Source organism: Nicotiana sylvestris, chromosome 5, assembly GCF_000393655.2.
Source record: "Nicotiana sylvestris chromosome 5, ASM39365v2, whole genome shotgun sequence".
Classification (NCBI taxonomy): domain Eukaryota; kingdom Viridiplantae; phylum Streptophyta; class Magnoliopsida; order Solanales; family Solanaceae; genus Nicotiana; species Nicotiana sylvestris.
The window spans coordinates 114,619,019-114,639,817 of NC_091061.1; the positions used below are offsets into that span (position 1 = coordinate 114,619,019).

General features: G+C 37.6%; 3 protein-coding genes across 3 annotated transcripts; all 3 read right to left on the reverse strand.

Moving 5' to 3' along the window:
* Nucleotides 1–536: 536 nt before the first annotated feature.
* On the reverse strand, nucleotides 537–3,214 carry LOC104238121 (uncharacterized). The gene is made up of 3 exons (XM_009792402.2): nucleotides 2,795–3,214; nucleotides 1,820–2,162; nucleotides 537–870 (listed from the first exon to the last, which is right to left on the reverse strand). Exons 1-3 carry the CDS (start codon nucleotides 3,172–3,174, stop codon nucleotides 805–807), a joined length of 789 nt encoding a protein of 262 aa, XP_009790704.1. The 5' UTR covers nucleotides 3,175–3,214; the 3' UTR covers nucleotides 537–804.
* Nucleotides 3,215–6,299: 3,085 nt separating this feature from the next.
* LOC138869191 (uncharacterized) lies at nucleotides 6,300–7,584 on the reverse strand. Its single transcript, XM_070146789.1, has 3 exons — nucleotides 7,093–7,584; nucleotides 6,978–7,033; nucleotides 6,300–6,705 (listed from the first exon to the last, which is right to left on the reverse strand). The coding sequence occupies exons 1-3, from the start codon at nucleotides 7,582–7,584 to the stop codon at nucleotides 6,300–6,302; spliced, it is 954 nt and encodes a 317-aa protein (XP_070002890.1).
* An 11,573-nt stretch (nucleotides 7,585–19,157) lies between these two features.
* LOC138869192 (uncharacterized) lies at nucleotides 19,158–20,390 on the reverse strand. The gene is made up of 2 exons (XM_070146790.1): nucleotides 20,294–20,390; nucleotides 19,158–19,468 (listed from the first exon to the last, which is right to left on the reverse strand). Exons 1-2 carry the CDS (start codon nucleotides 20,388–20,390, stop codon nucleotides 19,158–19,160), a joined length of 408 nt encoding a protein of 135 aa, XP_070002891.1.
* Between the last annotated feature and the right edge of the window lie 409 nt (nucleotides 20,391–20,799).

The window sequence follows — 20,799 nt, forward strand, 5'->3', positions numbered from 1 at the left end:
GACAAGTGACGCCAACAATATCTGTTATTGGTGATTAGGAGTGGCAAATGAGCGGGTCGGGTCGGATATGGTTCGAGTCGAAAACGGATAATGAAAAAACGGATCAATTATGCGACCCGATCCATATTTAATACGGATAAAAAAAAACAAGAAAGCATGTTCAAATTGCTAGTGGTATCTATAACAAACACTTCTTAAATCGCTGTTTTCTAGTCAAACAAGTCCTTGGTTCCCATATACCAAAACCTAAGAACAGCAAAGAATGGAGATGATAATGACTAAAACACTAAAAAAATTATTTGACTGAAGAATGCTTACAACAACAACAACTAAAGCTCGATCCCAAGCAAGATGGTATGGACTATTTGAATACTCATTGTTCATATCTTTGTACTATGATGATTCATCCTAAATTGACTAGTGATAACGGTCAACCTTCCACAACCTCCACTTTTATCTGGACTTGGGACATGCATTGTAAGCAAGCTCACCAATGCAGAGTTGACGACTATTCTTATATAGTTCTTAGAGTAATGAAAGATAAATAGAGAAACTAAATTAAGATTTTGTCTTGAGCTGCATTTACAAATACAAAGCAATTACAAGAGCATAGTTTTGTTGCCAAGTGTAGAGTAAACGGTGCTGCTATCTACAGTTGTTAACAGCACAAGCAAAAGCCAGAAAGCAGTGCTAGTCAGGCCTTACTTATGTTACGTATGTAAGGGATACATTGGTAGTTCTCTAAACTGCATGACTATCCCCCCAGCCTATTGCTCATCGAAGCTTGAAATGCTAGCAATTTTCCTAATCATCCAGTAGGAAAACCACCCCATTTTTCTTGATGAAATCATGTGTTGTGTGATCAACCACCTGCACATGTACAATAGATCAATACATCCACAAAAGAACTGATGCATTCATTGCATATAGCTTATATAAAACAACTATTCACCAAATGAGGTTTTATAGGCCAGCACCACCTTGACGATGTTAGTCTGTCCTCAACTTGATGGTGCCCATTCACATATTGCACAGGTTATTTTAGTGTTAAATGGCTCTTTATGACTGTTAAACCCAGCACGAGATCTAAACACATTGCTGCAGCCATATAATACACAAATGAAAGTGCTCCCTTACTATATGTTTAAGAAGGTGATTCACACATTTCAACACTTTACATAACAAATGGAGAGTTCAAGTCTCGCAATCATCTGTCAACCAAATATTACGTGCTTAACCCAAGAAAAAGAATCTGGCCCCCATGGGAAGGGGAGGGGCATGTTGCATACCAAAAATATAAATAAGAAAATCATTCTCTAACAACTTACAGCTTATAAATAAGACAGCTACAACATTTCAACACATGATAATGGTAGTTAGAAGATATTGTAACGTATGAATCAGAATAATGACATGAATAAACACAAATTTAGTTTTCCATCACATCCCAATAGATGTGAAATGTTGCCCAGAGAAATGGGAGGAAAAAGATGCTGAGCTCCGGCCCTCCCAGATATCAATTTTGCTTATATAAGTTTCTCATAGAGGTCCTGTGTTAGAAGTTTTCATCTTCTGGAGCATTTTCTTTTCCAAAAGTTTGGTTCACTAAAGCTTCAAACTGGTGAATCATCACTCTTTTTATCAACAGAAGCAACTAGGCTTAAAAATTAAGAACCAAAACAACAATACTTAACGTTACCAAGAAAAGAAAGGGGGTGATTCCCTGGTTAGTCTAAAACAGTATTTCCATGATGCATGTAATCAACATGCATAAATGTGATCAATTCAACTGTAAAAGTAGAAAACAGAAGATCCTTACATTAGTATTGTTCAGCTCCAGATTGTAAAAGTTCATTTTATCATCTGTAAATAGTGGCCCAGCATGCCATGTACCATGATTCAGCTTTATAAACTTTGGACCTGAAATTCTGAAAGCCTGCACTTCATCAACAGCAGGAGGCACATAAAAGTGCCCACAACGTGACTGCACAATATCAGCACCCCTGGCGCCCTTGATATCAGCTGGATCCACAATAGATGGCTTAGCAACTCCAAGATACCAAACATTGCCTCCAATAGATCCAAGACATTGTGTCACGTTCGCATGATGTGTTATATTAGAAAACCCAAGCGACCTATCTTTAAGCTGCATAATGTAAAACCTGACAGAAAACACCAAGTACACAGCTCAATGCACTTAATTATCTCCGTTACTAATCCAACAAATGATATTTGGATAAATTAAAAAAGAAAAACTATTAGTTCGTGATATGTGGGTTAGGCACACATCAGGGGCAGAGGCGGAGCTAGGATTTGAAGATATGAGTTCAGAATTCTAGTCTTTTTAAGTTACTGGATTCTAACTTTATAATTTGTACATTTTAATAAATTTCTTCAGACAAATACAGGGCCTAGACCAAAGTTACTGGGTCAGCCGAACTCAGTAATCAGCATGCTAGAGCCGCCCCTGATCAGGGGTTTGAATATGCCATAGACAAAAGTGTGGTATTCAGTGGAGAAGGTTAAAGGTGCACGCCCATTATCTATAAAGTTTCAGATCATGCTCACTAACCCTCGGGAATTTTTTGGTTATCAATAAATACAAACAGCCAAGATTCATTTTTTTGCTATTCCTAGGCTACATAGTTCGGTTTTCTAATCTTATTTGTATGAAAATGAGTTCAATTGAAGCTGATCTTACACTAATTCGTCATAGCAACAGCAGTTTTTATTCAGAAGAGCATCAATTTATACAAGAAAATGTTATCTGAGCTAAATAAAGAAGAATCCTGACCTGGGAATGCCACGGCTCAAGTCAAGCTGAGCATCACGAGGTCCAAATTCTTCTCCATCAAGGGACGCCTCAATTACTTGACCAAACTCTTTAAAACTCTCTGGCGTTGCTTCTATAACTTTCAGCTTCACGACGGACGGCGACGTCGTCGTATTAACACCGGCAGATTCCATTGATACAGAACGAGAACGGTGGATTAAGCGACGGCAATTGGGAAATATTTTATGAGGAGATTCTTTGCGTGAATTCACCGGAAAGAACCCGGAATTTTTGTCGGCAACCGGAGATCCGGCGAGTTGGAGAGGAACAGTTGAAGCTTCTGTGACCACAGTATGTGGCCTAGCGGATGGGAAATATATCAATGGCTTCAATTTCAGCATCGTTGAACATCACCATACGTTCGCCTTTGACTGAAATTGCTCTAATAAATACTTACTCCGTTTCAATTTATCTAAACTATTTCCTTTTTGGTCCGTGCCAAAAAGAATGATTTTTTTCCCTATTTGAAAATAATTTACCTTTATGCAATGATTTATAGTCACATAAAATATATATGCTTCATTTTACACCACAAGTTCAGAAGTATTCTCTCTATTGATACCAACTTGTCACGACCCGGATTTTCCACCCTCGAAAGTCGTGATGGCGCCTACTAGTGAAAGCTAGGCAAGTCAACCAATTGAACTATCTACCTTATTTCCATTTTTAATCCGATAACGGTTAAGAGCCAACAATTAGATAACAACATAATTGAATAAGCGGAAGACTGCATTGTAAAGATTTAATAATACTGCTAATACCAATCCATAACAAATCTACCCAAGACTGGTGTCACAACTTCACAAACTGTCTAGGAGTACTACAAATAAAGGTCTGAAAGAAATAAATACAACACTGTCTCTGAAAATACATGAAAGAAACAAGAATAGTAGATAGAAGGAGACGCCAAGGCCTGCGGACGCCTGCAGGACTACCTCAGATCGCCTGATGAACAAGAAACAGCAATAACTTCGTGCACAGTCAAATGAGTTCACATAAATTGAAACGGAGGGAGTAAGAAAAAAATAATAAGACGGTTATTTCTTCTTTATTTTAAAAGGATGAAAATTATTATAAAAATAAAAATTGAGGACTACCAATCTTTTTTCTTTTAACGGAAAAGGCCTAAAAATACCATTCAACTTTCAGAAATGACTTATCGATGCCATCCGTTAAAAATTTGCTATTTCCATGCCATTACCGTTAAAGAAATGGCCTATCTATGCCATTATTTGACTAACAGATGGAATTTGTTTTTAAAAGTTTTTTATAAGACTTGAATTTTCACGTGTCCTGTTATTATTTGTCCGAATTAACCCATGCCCCAATTCTAACCTTGGTTAGATCCATCTACCCATACCCAAACCCAAACCGGTTAAAACAAAACAAATCCCTAACCCAAACCTAATCCTTCATACCAAATCCTCACTCTCCAGTCGTCTCTTTCATAAAAAAAAACCCCATTTCTCAAAATTCCCTCTTTAGTCTTACTAGGTTTTCGAACGGAAGCAAAGCTATTGTCAAAGGTGGCTTCAAAAATGTCGGATGGGTCAAGCAACTCAATTGACTCAAAGAGGAAGTGTCGTTGTGGATTTGTAGCGCATCATTTTACGGCGACAACTCCTATGAACTGTGGGAGACGTTTTTACAAGTGTCCATTGCCTGAAGTAAGTATAATTTACATAATGCAATTCGGCATTTTTTGTGTAATGTTTTATTTTTATCGGAACATAATCGGGGATTTTATTGTATAATTACTTGGCAGAAACAAGGTTGTGGGTATTGGGAATGAGACGATGTTTAATTTCCCCCGCGAGCTGTAATCGTCATTAGCAGTCAAAAGAGAAAATTGGAAGCTTTTGAAATTGAAAGAAATAGGTTGTTGAAGAAGATAGATGATTTAGAAGCTTCTGGTGTTATTGATGTTGCAACGATAACAGAGTTGAGGGAAAGATTGGATGCACTTGAAGCATCTGCTATTGAGGATAACTTGAAGATTATGGAGTTGAGGGGAAAAGTATTCCGACAGTTGATTTTCTTGATTAGGTTGTTCGTTTGCATTATTGTGTTCATGGCAGCATGAGCTACCAAATGATCTATGTAATGATCATTGCTTAGAATTTCAAAAGTTTGGTCTTTTGTTAGGTATATGTTTGTTCTATGTAATTTGGACATGTTTCCAATCTTCCCGAATCATGTAATAGTCTATATTGTGAACTTGTAATAGCTAGACTTGGTAAAGCTAATGCACAATCATTGTGCAGTTTTGAAGTTGATAGGCTTGCTGAACATTTTATGAATTAGGACTATTTGGATGGCATGAGATAAATAGGCTTGTGAATTTGCTCTTATCCTTTTCAAACATGGAAACAATAACTGGACATTAAAAGTACACATAATTGATGCCATATAACACTGCAAAACTGAACATAAAATTGCACAGAATTGAAGCTGAACACTGCAGTAACTGCACATAACTGAAACTAAACAACACTGCAAAACCTGGACATAAAAACTGCACATTCAGCAGTGTCAAACTGTATTCACACAATATTTTGCTTAGCTAAACATTACAAAAAATAGTAGGTTAGCTGCTAGTGCTAATTATAAAAAGCAGTACTTTAAACACTCTAGCTGCTAGTGCTAATTACAAAAAATAATACTTTAAACAGTCTAGCTGCTAGTGCTAATTACAAAAAATAGTAAACTAGCTTTCAATCAATCTGCTGGTTCTCATTGGCCCTTCATTGCCTTCATTTTGTACTTCTTTTTTCTAACTTCTGCTTGAAGTTGGCTTGAAGTAATTGCTGGTTTTCCATTCCAAGTAGCCTTTGTGGGTGAATAAGGCAGGTTTGTTGGTGTTGCTACACTTGTTTCATCTCCAGTAAACTGGATCCTTCTTGTACCAGTTGCAATCATCTGTATCTTCCTCATGGCTAGTCTTGTGTCAGTTTCAGATATAACCATTGGCCTAATTGTTGGGTCTTCATCATCTCCAACATCAGGTCCATAACTGTTGAACTCTTGTGTTCCAGCTTGAGTGTTAAATACTGACTGTTGTGACTGTTGTGTTCCCACTTCAGTTTCAAAGAATGCTTCATCAAACTCTTGTGTTTCATCTTCTGAAGATGTCACTGTGAGGGTTGTGTCCACAACTTTTCCTTTGTTTGAACCAAGTCTAGCCCCGCTACCCTGCCAACCAAAGACAATAGTTAGTAAATAATCAACAAAAACTGTAATTATTTCATAAACTACAATAAATATAAAGCTTTACCTTGTAACATCCTCTTGCATTATGATTTTCATCACCACATTGTCTGCATGTCATTATAATTCCCTTCCTTGAACTACTCCACTCACCTTTCCTCTTCAAAGCTTCATCTGCAACCCTATTCCTCTTTACTTTGGGTCTTCCAACCATCTTGACAATTTCAGGTGGCTCCATGGCCTGACTAGGCAGAACTTTCTAGAATTGCACCCCTCTAACAGGCTGAATTTTGTACTTGTATGTTAGCAAGTAAGCCTCCTTACTATACCACCAGTGTATTTGTGTCACTGGTTCAATCTTCTCATGCATCAATGCCTTAATAGCATGGGGACAAGGTATTCCAGATAAATTCCACAACCTACAGGTACATCTCTTCTTCTCAAGATTCACTGTATGTTTGTCTTTACCTTCTATTATTTCATAGCCATTGTCTCCATTAAAGTTCAAAGTGCAAACATGTGATATTTCCCTATAGTCATGGTATAGTTTCATATATAGTGGACTGAAATTGTCAGTCCAGCTCATAGCTTTGCCTTCATAGTCTGCAAGCCTTTCCATTACCTTGATCATTATGTTCTCCAACATCTTGATAATTGGCATATGTCTGGCATCTAGAATTCATGCATTGAAGGACTTAGTAAAATTGTTATCCACCATTAGATTTTTACATTGTGTATCAAAGTAGGCTCTACACCATGCTTTTGGTGGATAGTTGATCAAGTCCCTAGCAACATCCTCTGACATCCCCCAAGCCTCAACAACTGATCTTTAAACTCTTCTTCATAAGTACTTCAAGCACACCACCATATCAACTTCCTCATTTCCCCACTCCTCCATTTTTTTAACCAGTTGGCTTCAATGTGTCTAGCACAATACCTGTGATGAGCATCAAGTAGTACAGTGCTCACAGCATCTAATAACCCCTGTGATGGCTGATGAGAACATAAGAAAAAACAGAAGCAAAAACAGAATTGAAATAAGAGTATGGTACCTTTTGCATGTCTGATATAAATGTCACTCCAGCCCCATTATTTAGGTCCAAAGACCTCTTCAAAAGATCAACAAACCAACTCCAGGTCCTGCTTGTTTCCTTGTCAACCACTGCCCAAGCAAGTGGATAGAACTGATTCATAGAATCCTGTACCATTGCCACCAATAGCTGACCCTTGAATTTTGCCTTCAAGAAAGTACCATCCAAACCAATAAGTGGTCTCAGTCCACTTTTGAAGCCTAGCTTCAAAGCTTGGAAATATATGTACAATCTCAAGAACCTCTTTTTTCCTTCTTTCAAAGCATCCTTTGATATGTTGATTGCAACATCACTCCCAGGATTAGATAGTCTTAGTTCTTGACCATAGGCTTCAAGCTTGTTATATTCATCCTTGAAACTCCCATCTAACTTCTCAAGGATCATCACCTTAGCCCTTTTAAGCTTAGATCTTGTCACATTTAGCTTAAAATCATTCTCTAATTCCCCTCTCATATCTTTAATAGTATACTTGGGATTGCTTTGTAGTTTATTCTTAAAGTATTGTGCTAATATCTTTGCATCAACCCTTGGATTTTATAACAAGGATTACAATTATGTTATACTAAACTCATTAGTCTTTTTAGCCCTTGAGATAGAACATCTAAAAGGGCATCCAACATCACAAATATATCTAGCTCTAGTAGGATATGTTTTTTTCAATCTTCAAGCCATATCCATTAGCAATTGCATAATAGTTCACTACCCTTCTAGCTTCCACAATATCTTTAAATGTCATGCCCTTATCCAAATCCTTAAAGTTCTTCAACCTATCACTCACTACCCTCCTCCTTTGTTTGCTAATAACCTCAAGTCCTTCAGAATCATATTCAACATCAGATGGAGCATCAATATCAAAATCATAGTTCCCAATAACATGCTCATTTTCAGATACTGCTTCAACATCTACATGGAATGTTTCAGTATGGTGCAGAATACTTTGAGTATGGACAATCGACTCTAACTCATCTACAACAAACAAGTTTATGATTTTGAAGTTATATATAGAACCTGTAATAAAAGACTGTAATGCCCTGATACCATCATCTCCATCAATTATATAGAACCTACCCGACGGCCCAACAACTAAAAGTTGTTTCACTTCAATAAACCCTAACTCTTTTGTGAACTCTCACATAAATCTTTATAAGACAACAAATCTGGGTCAAACCTATTTCACATATGGACCAGCCTCTTATTATACAATACTTCTGGAGAAATTACCCATTCACCCCCATAGTTGAAATACACGTCAACTGTGTCAGTCATGCTTCAATGAAGTTCACATGCAAAAGGAAAACAAAATAGAAAATTGAGGGAATAAATCAGAATTACATATTTCGGCAATTAAAAATACAAGAATAGCAAAATCCTAGAAAGACAATTTTTTGGGGGGACCGGCATAGAAAGAACAAAAATATAAAATTAAACCCCACATGCACAACATTTGAAAGACATCCCCAAATAAAAGACAAAAACATGTAACCCCACATGCACAACAAACCCCACATGAACTGAATTTACACGCACCCTATTAAACCCCAGCCACCAAATTAAATAAGTTTTTGGATCTACTAACCTTGATAATTACATTAATCTTCCAACAAAATCAAATTTTGAAGCCACCTTCGACAATAGCTTTGCTTCCTTTCGAAACCTAGTAAGACTAAAGAGGGAATTTTGAGAAATGGGGTTTTTTTATGAAAGAGACGACTGGAGGGTGGGGATTTGGTATGAAGGGTTAGATTTGGGTTAGGAATTTGTTTTGTTTTAACCGGGTTAGGTTTGGGTATGGGTAGATGGATCTAACCAAGGTTAGAATTAAGTGGGGCAGGGGTTAATTCAGATAAATAATAACAAGACACGTGGAAATTCAAGTCTTATAAAAAAATTTAAAAATAAATTCCATCCGTTAGTCAAATAATGGCATAGATAGGCCATTTCTTTAACGACAATGGCATGGAAATAGCAAATTTTTAACGGATGGCATCGATAGGCCATTTCTGAAAGTTGAGTGGCATTTTTAGGCATTTTTCGTTCTTTTAATAAAGGCAAAATGGCCTCTGGGCCGCCTAAACTTATACTTGTTTGTCAATGCGGTAAACTTAGAACTTTCCTATTTAAACACCTCAACTCAATAAAATAAATATCAATAAACACCTTTGACCGTTGCCTATGCTTTATCTTTGTGGCAAAGGTACATGCAAATCAAGCTTAAAAGGCGCGTTGATAAAAAAATCTTTGATTAAAAAAATACTGAAAATAAAAATAATTATAAATAATAACTAAAAGAATAAAAAGAAAAAGCAAATATAAACAAATCAAACTCGTCCCTTCTCCCCCTTTCTCCACCCCGCCCACCCACCCAATTCCCTCTGTCCTTCATTCCCTATGCTATGTCATTCCTGCGCTCCTCCTCTTCTTCCCGTTCCCAATCTCTTATTTTTTTTTTCTCCCCTTCCTTCTTGTTAAAAGGTGTTTTTAGTTTTAAAAAAAAGAATTGAAGATAGAAGAGATATTGCGTGTGAGGATTGGCTTTATAGGGAGAAGATGGGACTGTTAGTGAGACATATATAATTGGTTTATTAATCGATAGGGAAATTGATAATAGGAGGAAATTATATGGAGGATATGGAGATGCATGATAACATCCATAGTTGGAAGCTTCAGTTGTGAGGATGAATGGGGAAGAAGACGAGAGAAGTTTAGAGAGAGAAATTCTGAGAGAACTGAAGAACTTCCATTGTCTTATTCTAAAAATGAAATGCATCTATACAAGAGCTATTTATACACTAACACCTACAGTAGAGTTAACCGCCTTTCTACAGTGTTAACAACCTAACTAACTGACTATACAAATAATACAACTTAATATAACAGTATTCTACTGCCACAACTTGCACTAGCTCACCACTCTTCTAAACTTCCCCTCAAGCTGATGTCTTGAACAAGTTCTTCAGCCCAAGGTTCTCCGATAGGTAATCATGTTGCACCTTACCCAAGTTTTTAGTTAATATATCAGCTAGTAACTCTTTGGTAGGTACATGCTCAGTTCTCATAACTCCTTGTAGGATTTTTCCCCTCACAAAATGACAGTCTATGTCTATATGTTTAGTCCTCTCGTGAAAGATTGGGTTGGAAACAATCTAAATAGTTGCCTTATTGTCACATAAGAGATCAACACGTAGTTCTAGCTTCGCACCAAGTTCTTCAAATAGCCCTATCAACCAGGTCACTTTAGCTGCACATGTGGCCATGCTTCTGAATTTAGCTTTTGCTGAGCTCCTAGAGACAGTGTCCTGTTTCTTAGACTTCCATGATACAATGGCATTCCCAAACATGACTAATTAGCCAGTGACTGATCTTCTTGTTTGTAGGCAAGCTCCCCAGTTTGAGTCACAAAATGCTGTAAGTTTATTTGTGTTGTCAGCAGCCATAAGCAGGCCAAGTCCAGGTTCAACTTTGATGTACCTCACCACTCTAAGGGCAACTTCCATGTGTGACACCTTTGGACAATGAATGAATTGACTAAGAACTTGCACTGCAAAGGATAGGTCAGGTCTGGTCACGGTGAGATATAGTAGTCTTCCAACTAACCTTTGAAAGCCACTAGGGTGTCTTAACATCTCATCTTCAGCATTGGTTTTCATCTCGTTGTCATACTCTGCTGAAGTTAGTTTCTGATTCATTTCAAGTGGTGTTCCAGCAGGTTTTGCTCCACCTAAGCCAGATTCAGAGATTAATTCCATGGCAACTTTATTCATCACTATGCCTTCCTTAGACCTGGAAAATTCAATCTCCAGGAAGAACTTCAACTCACCAAGATCTTTCATATTGAAGCTGGCCTGCAGATCACTTCTTGTCTCATTTAGTTGATTGGGATTGGTACCAATGATGAGTAAATCATCTACATACACTAGGGACAACCAAAATGTCATTATTTGTTCTTTTAGTGAACAGAGAATAGTCAAAGTGACTCTGCCTGAATCCCATCTTCACCAGGGCTTTAGTTAGTTTCATGTTCCACTGCCTTGGGGCTTGCTTAAGGCCATACAGTGATTTGAGCAATTTGCAGACCTTCTTTTTCTCCCCATGTCTGCAAAAACCTTCAGGAATATGCATGTACACCTCCTCAAGGGGATCACAATAGAGGAATGCATTGTGGACATCTATTTGGTAGATCAACCAGTATTTAGAGGTAGCCAAATCAATGATGGACCTAACAGTCACCATCTTAGCCACATGGGAGAAGGTCTTAGTGTAATCTAGACCCTCTCTCTGATTGTATCCTTTGGTCACTAGCCTGGCTTTGTATCTTTCAACCTCTCCTGAAGCTCTATATTTAACTTTGAATATCTATTTGCATCCAATGGGAGTCTTGCCACATGGCAAGTCTACAATCGTCCAAGTGTTATTGTCTTCAAGTGCTGCAACTTCCTGCTTCATTGCTTGCACCTATTTAGGATAAGAAACAGCCTCTTTGAAGGTCTTAGGTGTCACACCTCCTTTTTCTACCCTGAGGGGGTATATGAGAGTTTTTTCAATTAAAGTGACAATAATTGAAACGGGATTATTTATTCAAATTCAGAGTCGTCACTTGAGATAATTTATGGTATTCCAAGTCACCAGTTTAAAATCCCGAATCGAGGAAGTTTGACTCTTATTTATGGTCTGCGAACACAGAAATCCGGGTAAGGAATTCTGTTAACCCGGGAGAAGGTGTTAGGCATTCCCGGGTTCCGTGGTTTTAGGATGGTCGCTCAACTATTATATTTGGCCTAATTATTTGATTAATTACATATTTTATACCTATTGTGAATTTTTAACCTTTGACCACTTTTAATTATTTATGAAATTATTCTGGAACAAGTTACGATTATTGTACACTTGTTTGTTTGGTACACATTGCGAATCGTATCACGGGAACCGTACCCACAATTTACAACAGTTTAAATTATTAATATTATTAGTTGTTATGGCCGAGTCACACAAATGTACCTCCGGATTTGGAAATTATGTACCATAACTACGTCACGGGAACCGTACCCGTAGCTATGATAATTTTATTATAAACGCGCCTAAAGCAAACTATGAATGTTCAAAGTATTTTCTACACTAGTTATAAATATTCCAAGTCTTTTCCATACTAATTTTTGCATTAATATGAGGGGCATGGATTGGGATTCATTTTTGAATGGCACGCCTCAATTTATATAAAAAGATTTGTACTCGACTAAAGTGAATTATGGATGCTTAGGTTTAATCTAAATTAAAGTTCAATCTGAAACTACTAATTATAAGTATGCATTGGATAATATACTGGGTATTTAATTATTTAAAAGAATTCTGGGTCAACAGTAAGCCTAATATCATATAAAGATCTTTCAAAAGAAAAACAAGAAAAACAGGGCTCGAAATCGAGCCCAGGGATGAGGACAAAGGCAGGAGGCCACAATAGTTTCGAATGGCCAAGTACCAGGTCCAACCTTCTATGGTCAAACCTCCAGTATTAGAAAAACCATTTCTATTATACCAAACATAAGAACTTAACGAATTAAAATTGTTGAATATAACTTGGCTCGGAATTAAGCCCAAAAAGCGAAAGGAAACAAGAACAACACACATTGAACCTAGTTCTAGGCAGACTACCTCATATGCTTAGGCCCAATCGCCTCTAACGAAGAAGAGCCTTCAGTATTAAAGCCCTCTAAAGCTTAGACCCATATAGCAAACACTACACGAATTCTAAAAAAATCAAAATGTTTGAACAAGCACCTTATGAGTCTTAATTCATCACCACCATTAGCACTAACAATAAAGGATTGAATCCTAAACTTATTCATGAATTAACTTGAACTTAAATACACAAATGCTTCAATATTAAGGCCCTAATGAGGCTCGTCTCCCTCTAATTCACCTATGACAAAACAATACAGAAATTCTGAACATCAAGGTACATAAACGCCCAAATTATAAACTTTACTTTACTGACCTGCTATTAGTAATAACAGTATGGACATGGATTTTAAACTACTCATTAACCATACTAGTTTAAATACACAAACTACTCTAGCAATGATGAGATTAAACAATTAAGCTGAGTGTGTTCAGCAGCCAGACAGTGCCTTTCGAACATGCATGATACCCGAGTCAACATTCTTTAACACAAATGAGCTACAAGAGTTGTCTACTAACTTGAAACTATGAACAATTCATGAAAAGATGAACTAATTTAAACCTTCATATATGAAATTCTCCGACTAAACTAATGCCCATCAAACAGATCCCAAAACAATTAAAACAAAACTGAGGAAAAACTAAACTAACAAGAAGCTAGGTAACTCAGGAGAAACGCATGTAAAAGAACTAAAACTCAATATTTCAACCATTAAAATTCACATTACGAATACATATTTCAAAGGAAAAGGCATGCTTGCACTTCAGTGGACAACATAGTCCCAAGAAGTACCTGGATATCAAGAATAAAGTAAAGTGGAGTAAGGATTTCAACAAAGCAAACGAGTGAGGATGATAGAAAATAACAATAATACACAGCTTCGATTTAGTCCATATTCAACCCAGAAAACTAGAAATCCAGCAGAGGTTTTTCTAAATTCTTACTAAAGAAAAATCATAAGGAAATAAACTCACTCCCAATCCAACAGTGCAGAAAACTTTTGAGTCTTTTTTAGGGTCTGAAAAATCTCTTCCAATCAGTGAAGAAGGGTTCTATATATATATTTAAAGAGTGTCATGTGCTGAAAAGGATAAGGGAATTATTCCCTTCAGCCACATGGCATCCTTTTAATAGAATTTGGACAGCTGCCAGCCCCTCATTGGCTTCAGCATTTTGTGCTAACCAAATAAGGCCAGCTGCCCCTATTCTAGAACCTTTCCACCTGGTCTTATCCTATTTCATACTTACCCACCCTTCTAACAAACCCCTTAAGATTTCTTTATTGTTCAATTAACTCCTACAAGCTCTTAATGACTTACAAATTATGGCAAATACAAAGGAACATGTCAATGTAAATCAAAAAACCAAACTAGACAATGACTGAATTTTGAACATCTGAACATTTAAAAAAAATAAACCTAGAATGAACTAATTTCACGGTGAATCTCTGATGTGAAACACCAGAAATCTAATTCAAACGGCTAATGACAATCTACCCAAGTCACAACAAAATGTTATACAAATCAAATTGAGTCTAAGAGACAAACAATGAAGGATACACTGACATGGAGCATTCAAATCAAACGGATAACAATAACACAAAATATCTTAAACAACCTAAAATATGCAATTAAACACCAGAATGAAAAAGAACAAGAAAAAGAAAGAATAGACAGCATAAGGAATCTACCCTAAAAATTGTGATTTAGTTAATATTACTGCTTAATTAACAAAAACTAGAGAAGACATAGATGAATAAAACCTTAACAACACATTTTTTGTTTTCTTTTGTTTTCATGGGTGAGAATCAGCACAAACAAAAAATAACATAAGATAAAAAAACAAGATAACAAACAGAGGGAAGTACCTAATAAGACACGGAGAAGAACAAAATGGACCTCGCGTTTAGCTTCGATACCGCTTAAAATCGACCCCAAATGGTTATTCTTGTCAAGAACAACCATTTGGGGTGAATCTCAACCCTATCAATTAAGAAAAGAGCAACGAGGAAAGGATATGCATGACCTAGTGTTCTTAGATCCAAAATTCGCGGAGTTGTATGGGTTTTTGACGGGAGATATTTGATGATTAGTGGCGAGGGAAGAAAGGGGTTGTAGGTTGTGAGTTTGGCGATGTTTGGGTGAACTAGAGTTTGGGTCTGATTTTCAGATCTAAAATTGATGGATTTGGGTGGTAATTTTGGGGAAATGGATAGTGGGATAGTGTTTGGGAGGGCATCAAGATTACGGGGTGTGAACTTGGAGCGATTTGGTGAAGATCCACCATCGTAGGGCGATTTTCGGACGACGGAAAAGGCGGAGCCGGCGAGGGGATAATGGGCGGCTAGGGTTTCGTTGGGTTTAGAGATAGAGAGTGAAATGAGGGGGGTTCTGTGGGGGGTGGGGTATGAGTTCAGACAGTATTATACAAAACAAACGACCAGTTTCCAGCCGTTAGATTCATAGTGATCAATGGCTGAGATTACAACCCAAAAAAAGGGCATCGTTTGGAACTAAGGGGACTGGACCGGGGATATTAGGGGATTGGGCTGGGTTTGGACGGGTTGTATTTGGGTTAATTAATTGGGGCCAAATTAAGGATTGACCCAATTTTGAATAAACAAGGCCAAACATTTTTCTATTTTCTTTTATTTGTTTTCTTCTTCTTTTTAATTAATTAAAAACCTAAATTGAGTCCTAAATTAATCTAATTTATAAAATTAAGCTAATTATCTAATTATAGTATTTACAAAAACTAGTTAATCCTAAATTAATGAAGAGAAAGATACTATTCTAGCATTTAAAGGTAAAAAAATGTAAATGAATGATATTTTTGTGATTTTTATTTTAATAAAGTAATTAATTAACTAATTAACCTTAAAATATGAACACGAAATCTAAATGCAATGCATGATATTTTTGTCATTTTTTGCATGATTTTAACAGAATTAGACGTGCACAAAAAAGTAAATAATTAACAAAATCCTATAAAATTGCAAACAATTTGGAAAAAATCCATTTCTTTAATTTGTACGAGTATTTCACATAGGGGAAAAATCACGTATTCACAGCTGCTCCTCTTTGCTCAGAAACATGAAGAGTTTTCGAGCAAAGATAAAGTGAGCGAATACGAGCGATTTTTACCCGCTTGGATACTCCGTGGGAAGCATTTTTGAAAGATCTGACTGAACATTGCTTCCGAGGTTGCCTACATATCCTTGGCTCAAAAGAATCATGTCAGTGTAGTTCTGGAAGTTTTGGTAGCTGGGACTACCGAAAAGTTGTGATTTCACTGCTGCTGCCGCTGCTACTGCTTGCTGAACTCCTTCTTATACCGAAACGAAAAATGAGAAGAAGCTAGGCTAATCTATTATCTATTAGTTACAAGATTCCTATCTATATATCTTCAAACTTGATCTTGAAACTTCTGGAGTTCTGACGTGCATCTTGAACTGTTGACTCACACTCTTCAGGCGAGCTTCTGTTAGTGCTAACTCGAATTGAATTCTGAAATGAATTCCCTTATTTTCTAGGTGGGCTCCTGATGCTTAAACTCGAAATGAATTCCCTTGTTTTCCAGGTGGGCACCTGATGCTTAAACTCGAAATAGATTCCCCTATTTTCCAGGTGGGCGCTGATGCTTAAACTCGGAATGGATTTCCTTGTTTTCCAGGTGGGCACCTAATGCCAAAACTTGAAATGTATTCCCTTATTTTCTAGGTGAACGCTTGATGCTTAAACTCGAAATGTATTCCCTTGTTTTCCAGGTGGGCGCCTGAAGCTAAACTTAAAATGTATTCCCTTGTTTTCTAGGTGGGCGCCTGATGCCAAAATTTGAAATGTATTCCCTTGTTTTCCAGGTGGGTGCCTGATGCCAAAACTTGAACTGAATTCCCTTGTTCTCCAGGTAGGCGCCTGATTCCAAAACTTGAAATGTATTCCCTTGTTATCCAAGTGGACGCCTGATGCCAAAACTTGAACTGAATTCCTTTGTTTTCCAAGTGGGCACCTGATGCTTAAACCTTGAGATGAATTCCCTTGCTTTCTAGGTGGGCGCCTGATGCCGAAACTTGAAATGTATTCCCTTATTTTCCAGGTGGGCGCCTGATATCGAAACTTGAAATGAATTCCCTTATTTTCCATGTAGGCGCCTGATGCCAAAACTTGAAATGTATTCCCTTGTTTTTCAGGTGGGTGCCTAATGCCAAAACTTGAAATGTATTCCCTCATTTTCCAGGTGGGTGCCTAATGCCTAAACTTGAAACGTATTCCCTTGTTTTCCAGGTGGACGCCTGTCATTACAACAAAACAAATAAAATAAAAGAAACTTTTCTGCTCCAGTTTGGTACTGGGAACATCTGTGAGTTTTAATCGAATCATGTTACCCAAAAGAGCTCTAAAAATTTAAAAGCTAAATCCCATTATCTAGGAGGGCCCTGAAAATTTAAAATTAAATCTCATCTTAAGAGTGAAAACTTCAAAGCTAAATTCTATTAGGTAAAACTTACGCTAAAACTTATTATCTATGAAGGTCTTAAAAACTTAACTAAATCCCATTATCCAGGAGGGTCCGAGAACTTTAAATTAAATCCCATTATCCAGGAGGGTCCTGAAAAGTTTAAATTAAATCCCATTATCCAGGAGGGTCCTGAGAATTTACGGCCGAACCTGTTTGGCACATGCTTTCCTCACGGAGGGTTCCCCGGAACAAACGAAATTTCCTGCCCTTATTTCAATCAAAGAAAATCTTATCAGTTTGAAAATGTGGTGGTTAGTTTGCGGCTTGCTGAAGGTGGCCTTTTCACTGCCATGCTTTATTCTGATTAGCTGCCTTGGACTGGCAAAGAATTGTTTGACCTTCTGATTGAACCTCAACCGCAGGACCCTAAATGACCCGAGTGCCCCGCACTCATCCTGCTGTTTTACATTTCTGTCCTTCTAATTTGAACCTCTGTATTTACTCAAAGTTCACAAAACCACTTGACCACTTGAACTTCCACTAACACTTTATTTTCCATTTTGCATCTATTTCTGGTATACTTTGGCCGCACTTTGCTTTGTGCAATTTGAAAGTAGGTAATAAGCTTTGAAATCCTTTCTTGCTTGCTTAACAAGGCTAACATTGGAAAAGACTTTAAGAAGTAGACCCAAAAGAAAATGAAATGAAGTGACTTCGAGAGTTAGGAATAAAGAAGAAAATTTGAAACAGGATGACTGTTTGAGGAAGAAAGGGAAAAAGACTTATCTGAGCGAAGCAGCTGACACCAATGATCATGACATGCATTTCGGATTAATCAACCCAGACCATTCACCTAATCATATTTCATTTTGTGCCCCTTCTTCATACTTCGAAACCGGGATTTTTCCATAATCCCATCTCTCTGCAAAGTCACGAGCCTCATTCGACTTGTAGTGCCTTGACGGGTTTTCACCAACAAACCTCTCTTATTTGTTCATTTCTTAACTCACTGTTGCCTTATGGTACCCGCGAGGGTTTTCACCAATAAGACTCTCTCATTTTAGTTTTCTCTCAGCTTTCCATTGCCTTACGGTGCCCGTGAGGGTTTTCACCAATAAGACTCTCTCATTTATTAATTTTTACTCGTGTAGAACGGAGTGTTGCCCATGATGTGAATCATACCTCTATCTCGCTTGACTTGGTATTCCTCAAAGATTGATCGGAAGGTCTTTCTTTGGACCGTAATGTAGGCTTTTGGATAGGGTTAGAAAGAAAGAATATCATAAAGACTCAAAACAGCTTAAAATGAAAGGGTTCAAAATTACAACTTTTGGAATCAGATCTTTTACAAAACCACTACTTCTGCCCCAATTTCTTTGCCTGGGGAATTTGAATTTATTTTGATGGGACCGAATCGTGAGGCTGCCTACGTATCCTTAAAAGGAATCAGGTCGAACGTAGTTCGGGACATAGGAATTGCTTTGTTTTTGTTACTTTTCTCTTTTTCTTTTCTTTTTATTTTCTTTCTTTTGCTTTACTTTTTTTGTTCCATTTTTCTCTTTTTCCTCTTTTCTCTTTTTTTTAATTATATTTTCTATATCTGTATTTCTAAACTCTGCTTCTGATTCCAAAAGAGGGGTATGAAAGAAAATAGATAAGGCTTAAAAGGGGTAACAAAGGATAATGTGTTTAGATAGCAGAATAAAATGTCTTCGTCATTCCAATCTTCAAAACATGCCAATTACAAATAACACAATTAGACAAACCAAAGAAATCATACATAATATCTTTTGACTGCATCAGAATTGATAGCCATATCTACACATTTGCCTTCTATATCCGTTAAATACAAAGAACCATAGGACAACACTTTTGTTACAACGAACGACCCCTGCTAATTTGGGGCAAACTTGCCTTTAGCTTCAGCCTGATGTGGAAGGATGCGTTTCAATACTTGTTGACCCACTTCAAATTTCCGGAGATGCACCTTTTTATTATGTGCTCTTGCTATTCTCTTTTGATACAATTGACCATGACATTCTGCCGCCAATGTTTTCTCATCGATCAGACTTAACTGCTCCAAATGGGTTTTGACCCACTCATCGTCATCAATTTCAGCTTCAGCAACAATCCGAAGGGATGGAATTTCAACTTCCGCAGGTAAAACTGCTTCAATACCATATACCAACAAATAAGGAGTTGCACCTACTGAAGTGCGAACAGTAGTGTGGTAACCCAGCAAAGCAAAAGGCAACTTTTCATGCTATTGCCTAGAACATTGCACCATCTTTCAAAGTATCTTCTTTATGTTCTTGTTAGCCGCCTCAACAGCTCCATTTGCCTTGGGGCGATATGGAGTGGAATTTCGATGCATAATCTTGAACTGTTGGCATACTTCTTTCATCAAATGGTTGTTAAGATTAACAACATTGTCCGTGATGATTACCTTCGGGATTCCGAACCGGCAAATGAGGTTTGAATGAACAAAATCAACCACTGTCTTCTTGGTCACAAATTTGAAAGTCATAGCTTCAACCCACTTAGTGAAATAGTCGATATCCATCAGGATAAACCTGTGCCCATTTGATGGCGCTGGTTCAATTGGTCCAATGACATCCACGCCCCAAGCAACAAAGGGGCAAGGTGCAGACATTGTATGCAACTTGGATGGCGGAGAATGAATCAAATCACCGTGTACCTGGCATTGATGACACTTGCGCACAAAGCTAATGCAATCTCATTCCATGGTGAGCCAATAATACCCTGCTAGAAGAATTTTCTTTGCCAAAACATACCCACTCATATGTGGCTCGCAAACTCCGGAATGCACTTTGGTCATGATAGTCGTGGCTTGTTTAGCATTTATGCACCTCAGCAGTCCAAGATCTGGAGTTCTCTTGTACAAAATTCCCCCGCTCAAGAAAAATCCACTAGCCAAACGTCGAATTGTTCTCTTTTGATCGCATGTGGCCTGTACCGGATACACCCCCATCTTGATGTATTCCTGGATATCATGGAACCACGATTAACCATCAAGTTCCTCCTCAACCATATTATAGTAGGCATGCTGATCACGAACTTGAATATGCAAAGGGTCAACATAAGCCTTATTCGGATGGTGTAACATCGACGCCAAGGTAGCCAAAGCATCGACAACCTCATTATGGATCCTAGGTATATGCCTGAACTCTACTAATCTGAACCGTACAAAAATCATGCAAAAATTATCGATACGATATAAGCTTTAAATCCCGAGTCTCCCATTCTCCCTGAATCTAGTGCACCAAAAGATCCGAATCTTCCAAGACCAAGACTTCCTGGACTCCTATATCTACAGCTAAACTCAAACCCAGAATGCATGCCTCGTACTCAGCCATGTTGTTGGTACAATAAAAACGCAGTTGGGCTGTAACAGGGTAGTGGTGCCCTATTTCAGAAATGAGCACAACCCTTATTCCGACACCTTTCATATTAGCGGCTCCATCGAAGAAAAGTTTCCAACCTAGCTTTTCCTCCTGCTCCACCTTATCAATATG

Coding starts and splice junctions, on each gene's coding strand:
- LOC138869192 (XM_070146790.1), bottom strand. CDS start 20,390: ATGTTACACCATCCGAATAAGGCTTATGTTGACCCTTTGCATATTCAA. Junction 19,469..20,293: donor GGTTGAGGAGGAACTTGATG/GTTAATCGTGGT, acceptor GCACTTCAGTAG/GTGCAACTCCTTATTTGTTG.
- LOC104238121 (XM_009792402.2), bottom strand. CDS start 3,174: ATGCTGAAATTGAAGCCATTGATATATTTCCCATCCGCTAGGCCACAT. Junction 2,163..2,794: donor TTGAGCCGTGGCATTCCCAG/GTCAGGATTCTT, acceptor GTTTTCTGTCAG/GTTTTACATTATGCAGCTTA. Junction 871..1,819: donor TGGAGCTGAACAATACTAAT/GTAAGGATCTTC, acceptor GTACATGTGCAG/GTGGTTGATCACACAACACA.
- LOC138869191 (XM_070146789.1), bottom strand. CDS start 7,584: ATGAGAGGGGAATTAGAGAATGATTTTAAGCTAAATGTGACAAGATCT. Junction 7,034..7,092: donor TTATATCAGACATGCAAAAG/GTACCATACTCT, acceptor TGTTCTCATCAG/CCATCACAGGGGTTATTAGA. Junction 6,706..6,977: donor CTACTTGATGCTCATCACAG/GTATTGTGCTAG, acceptor TCTAGATGCCAG/ACATATGCCAATTATCAAGA.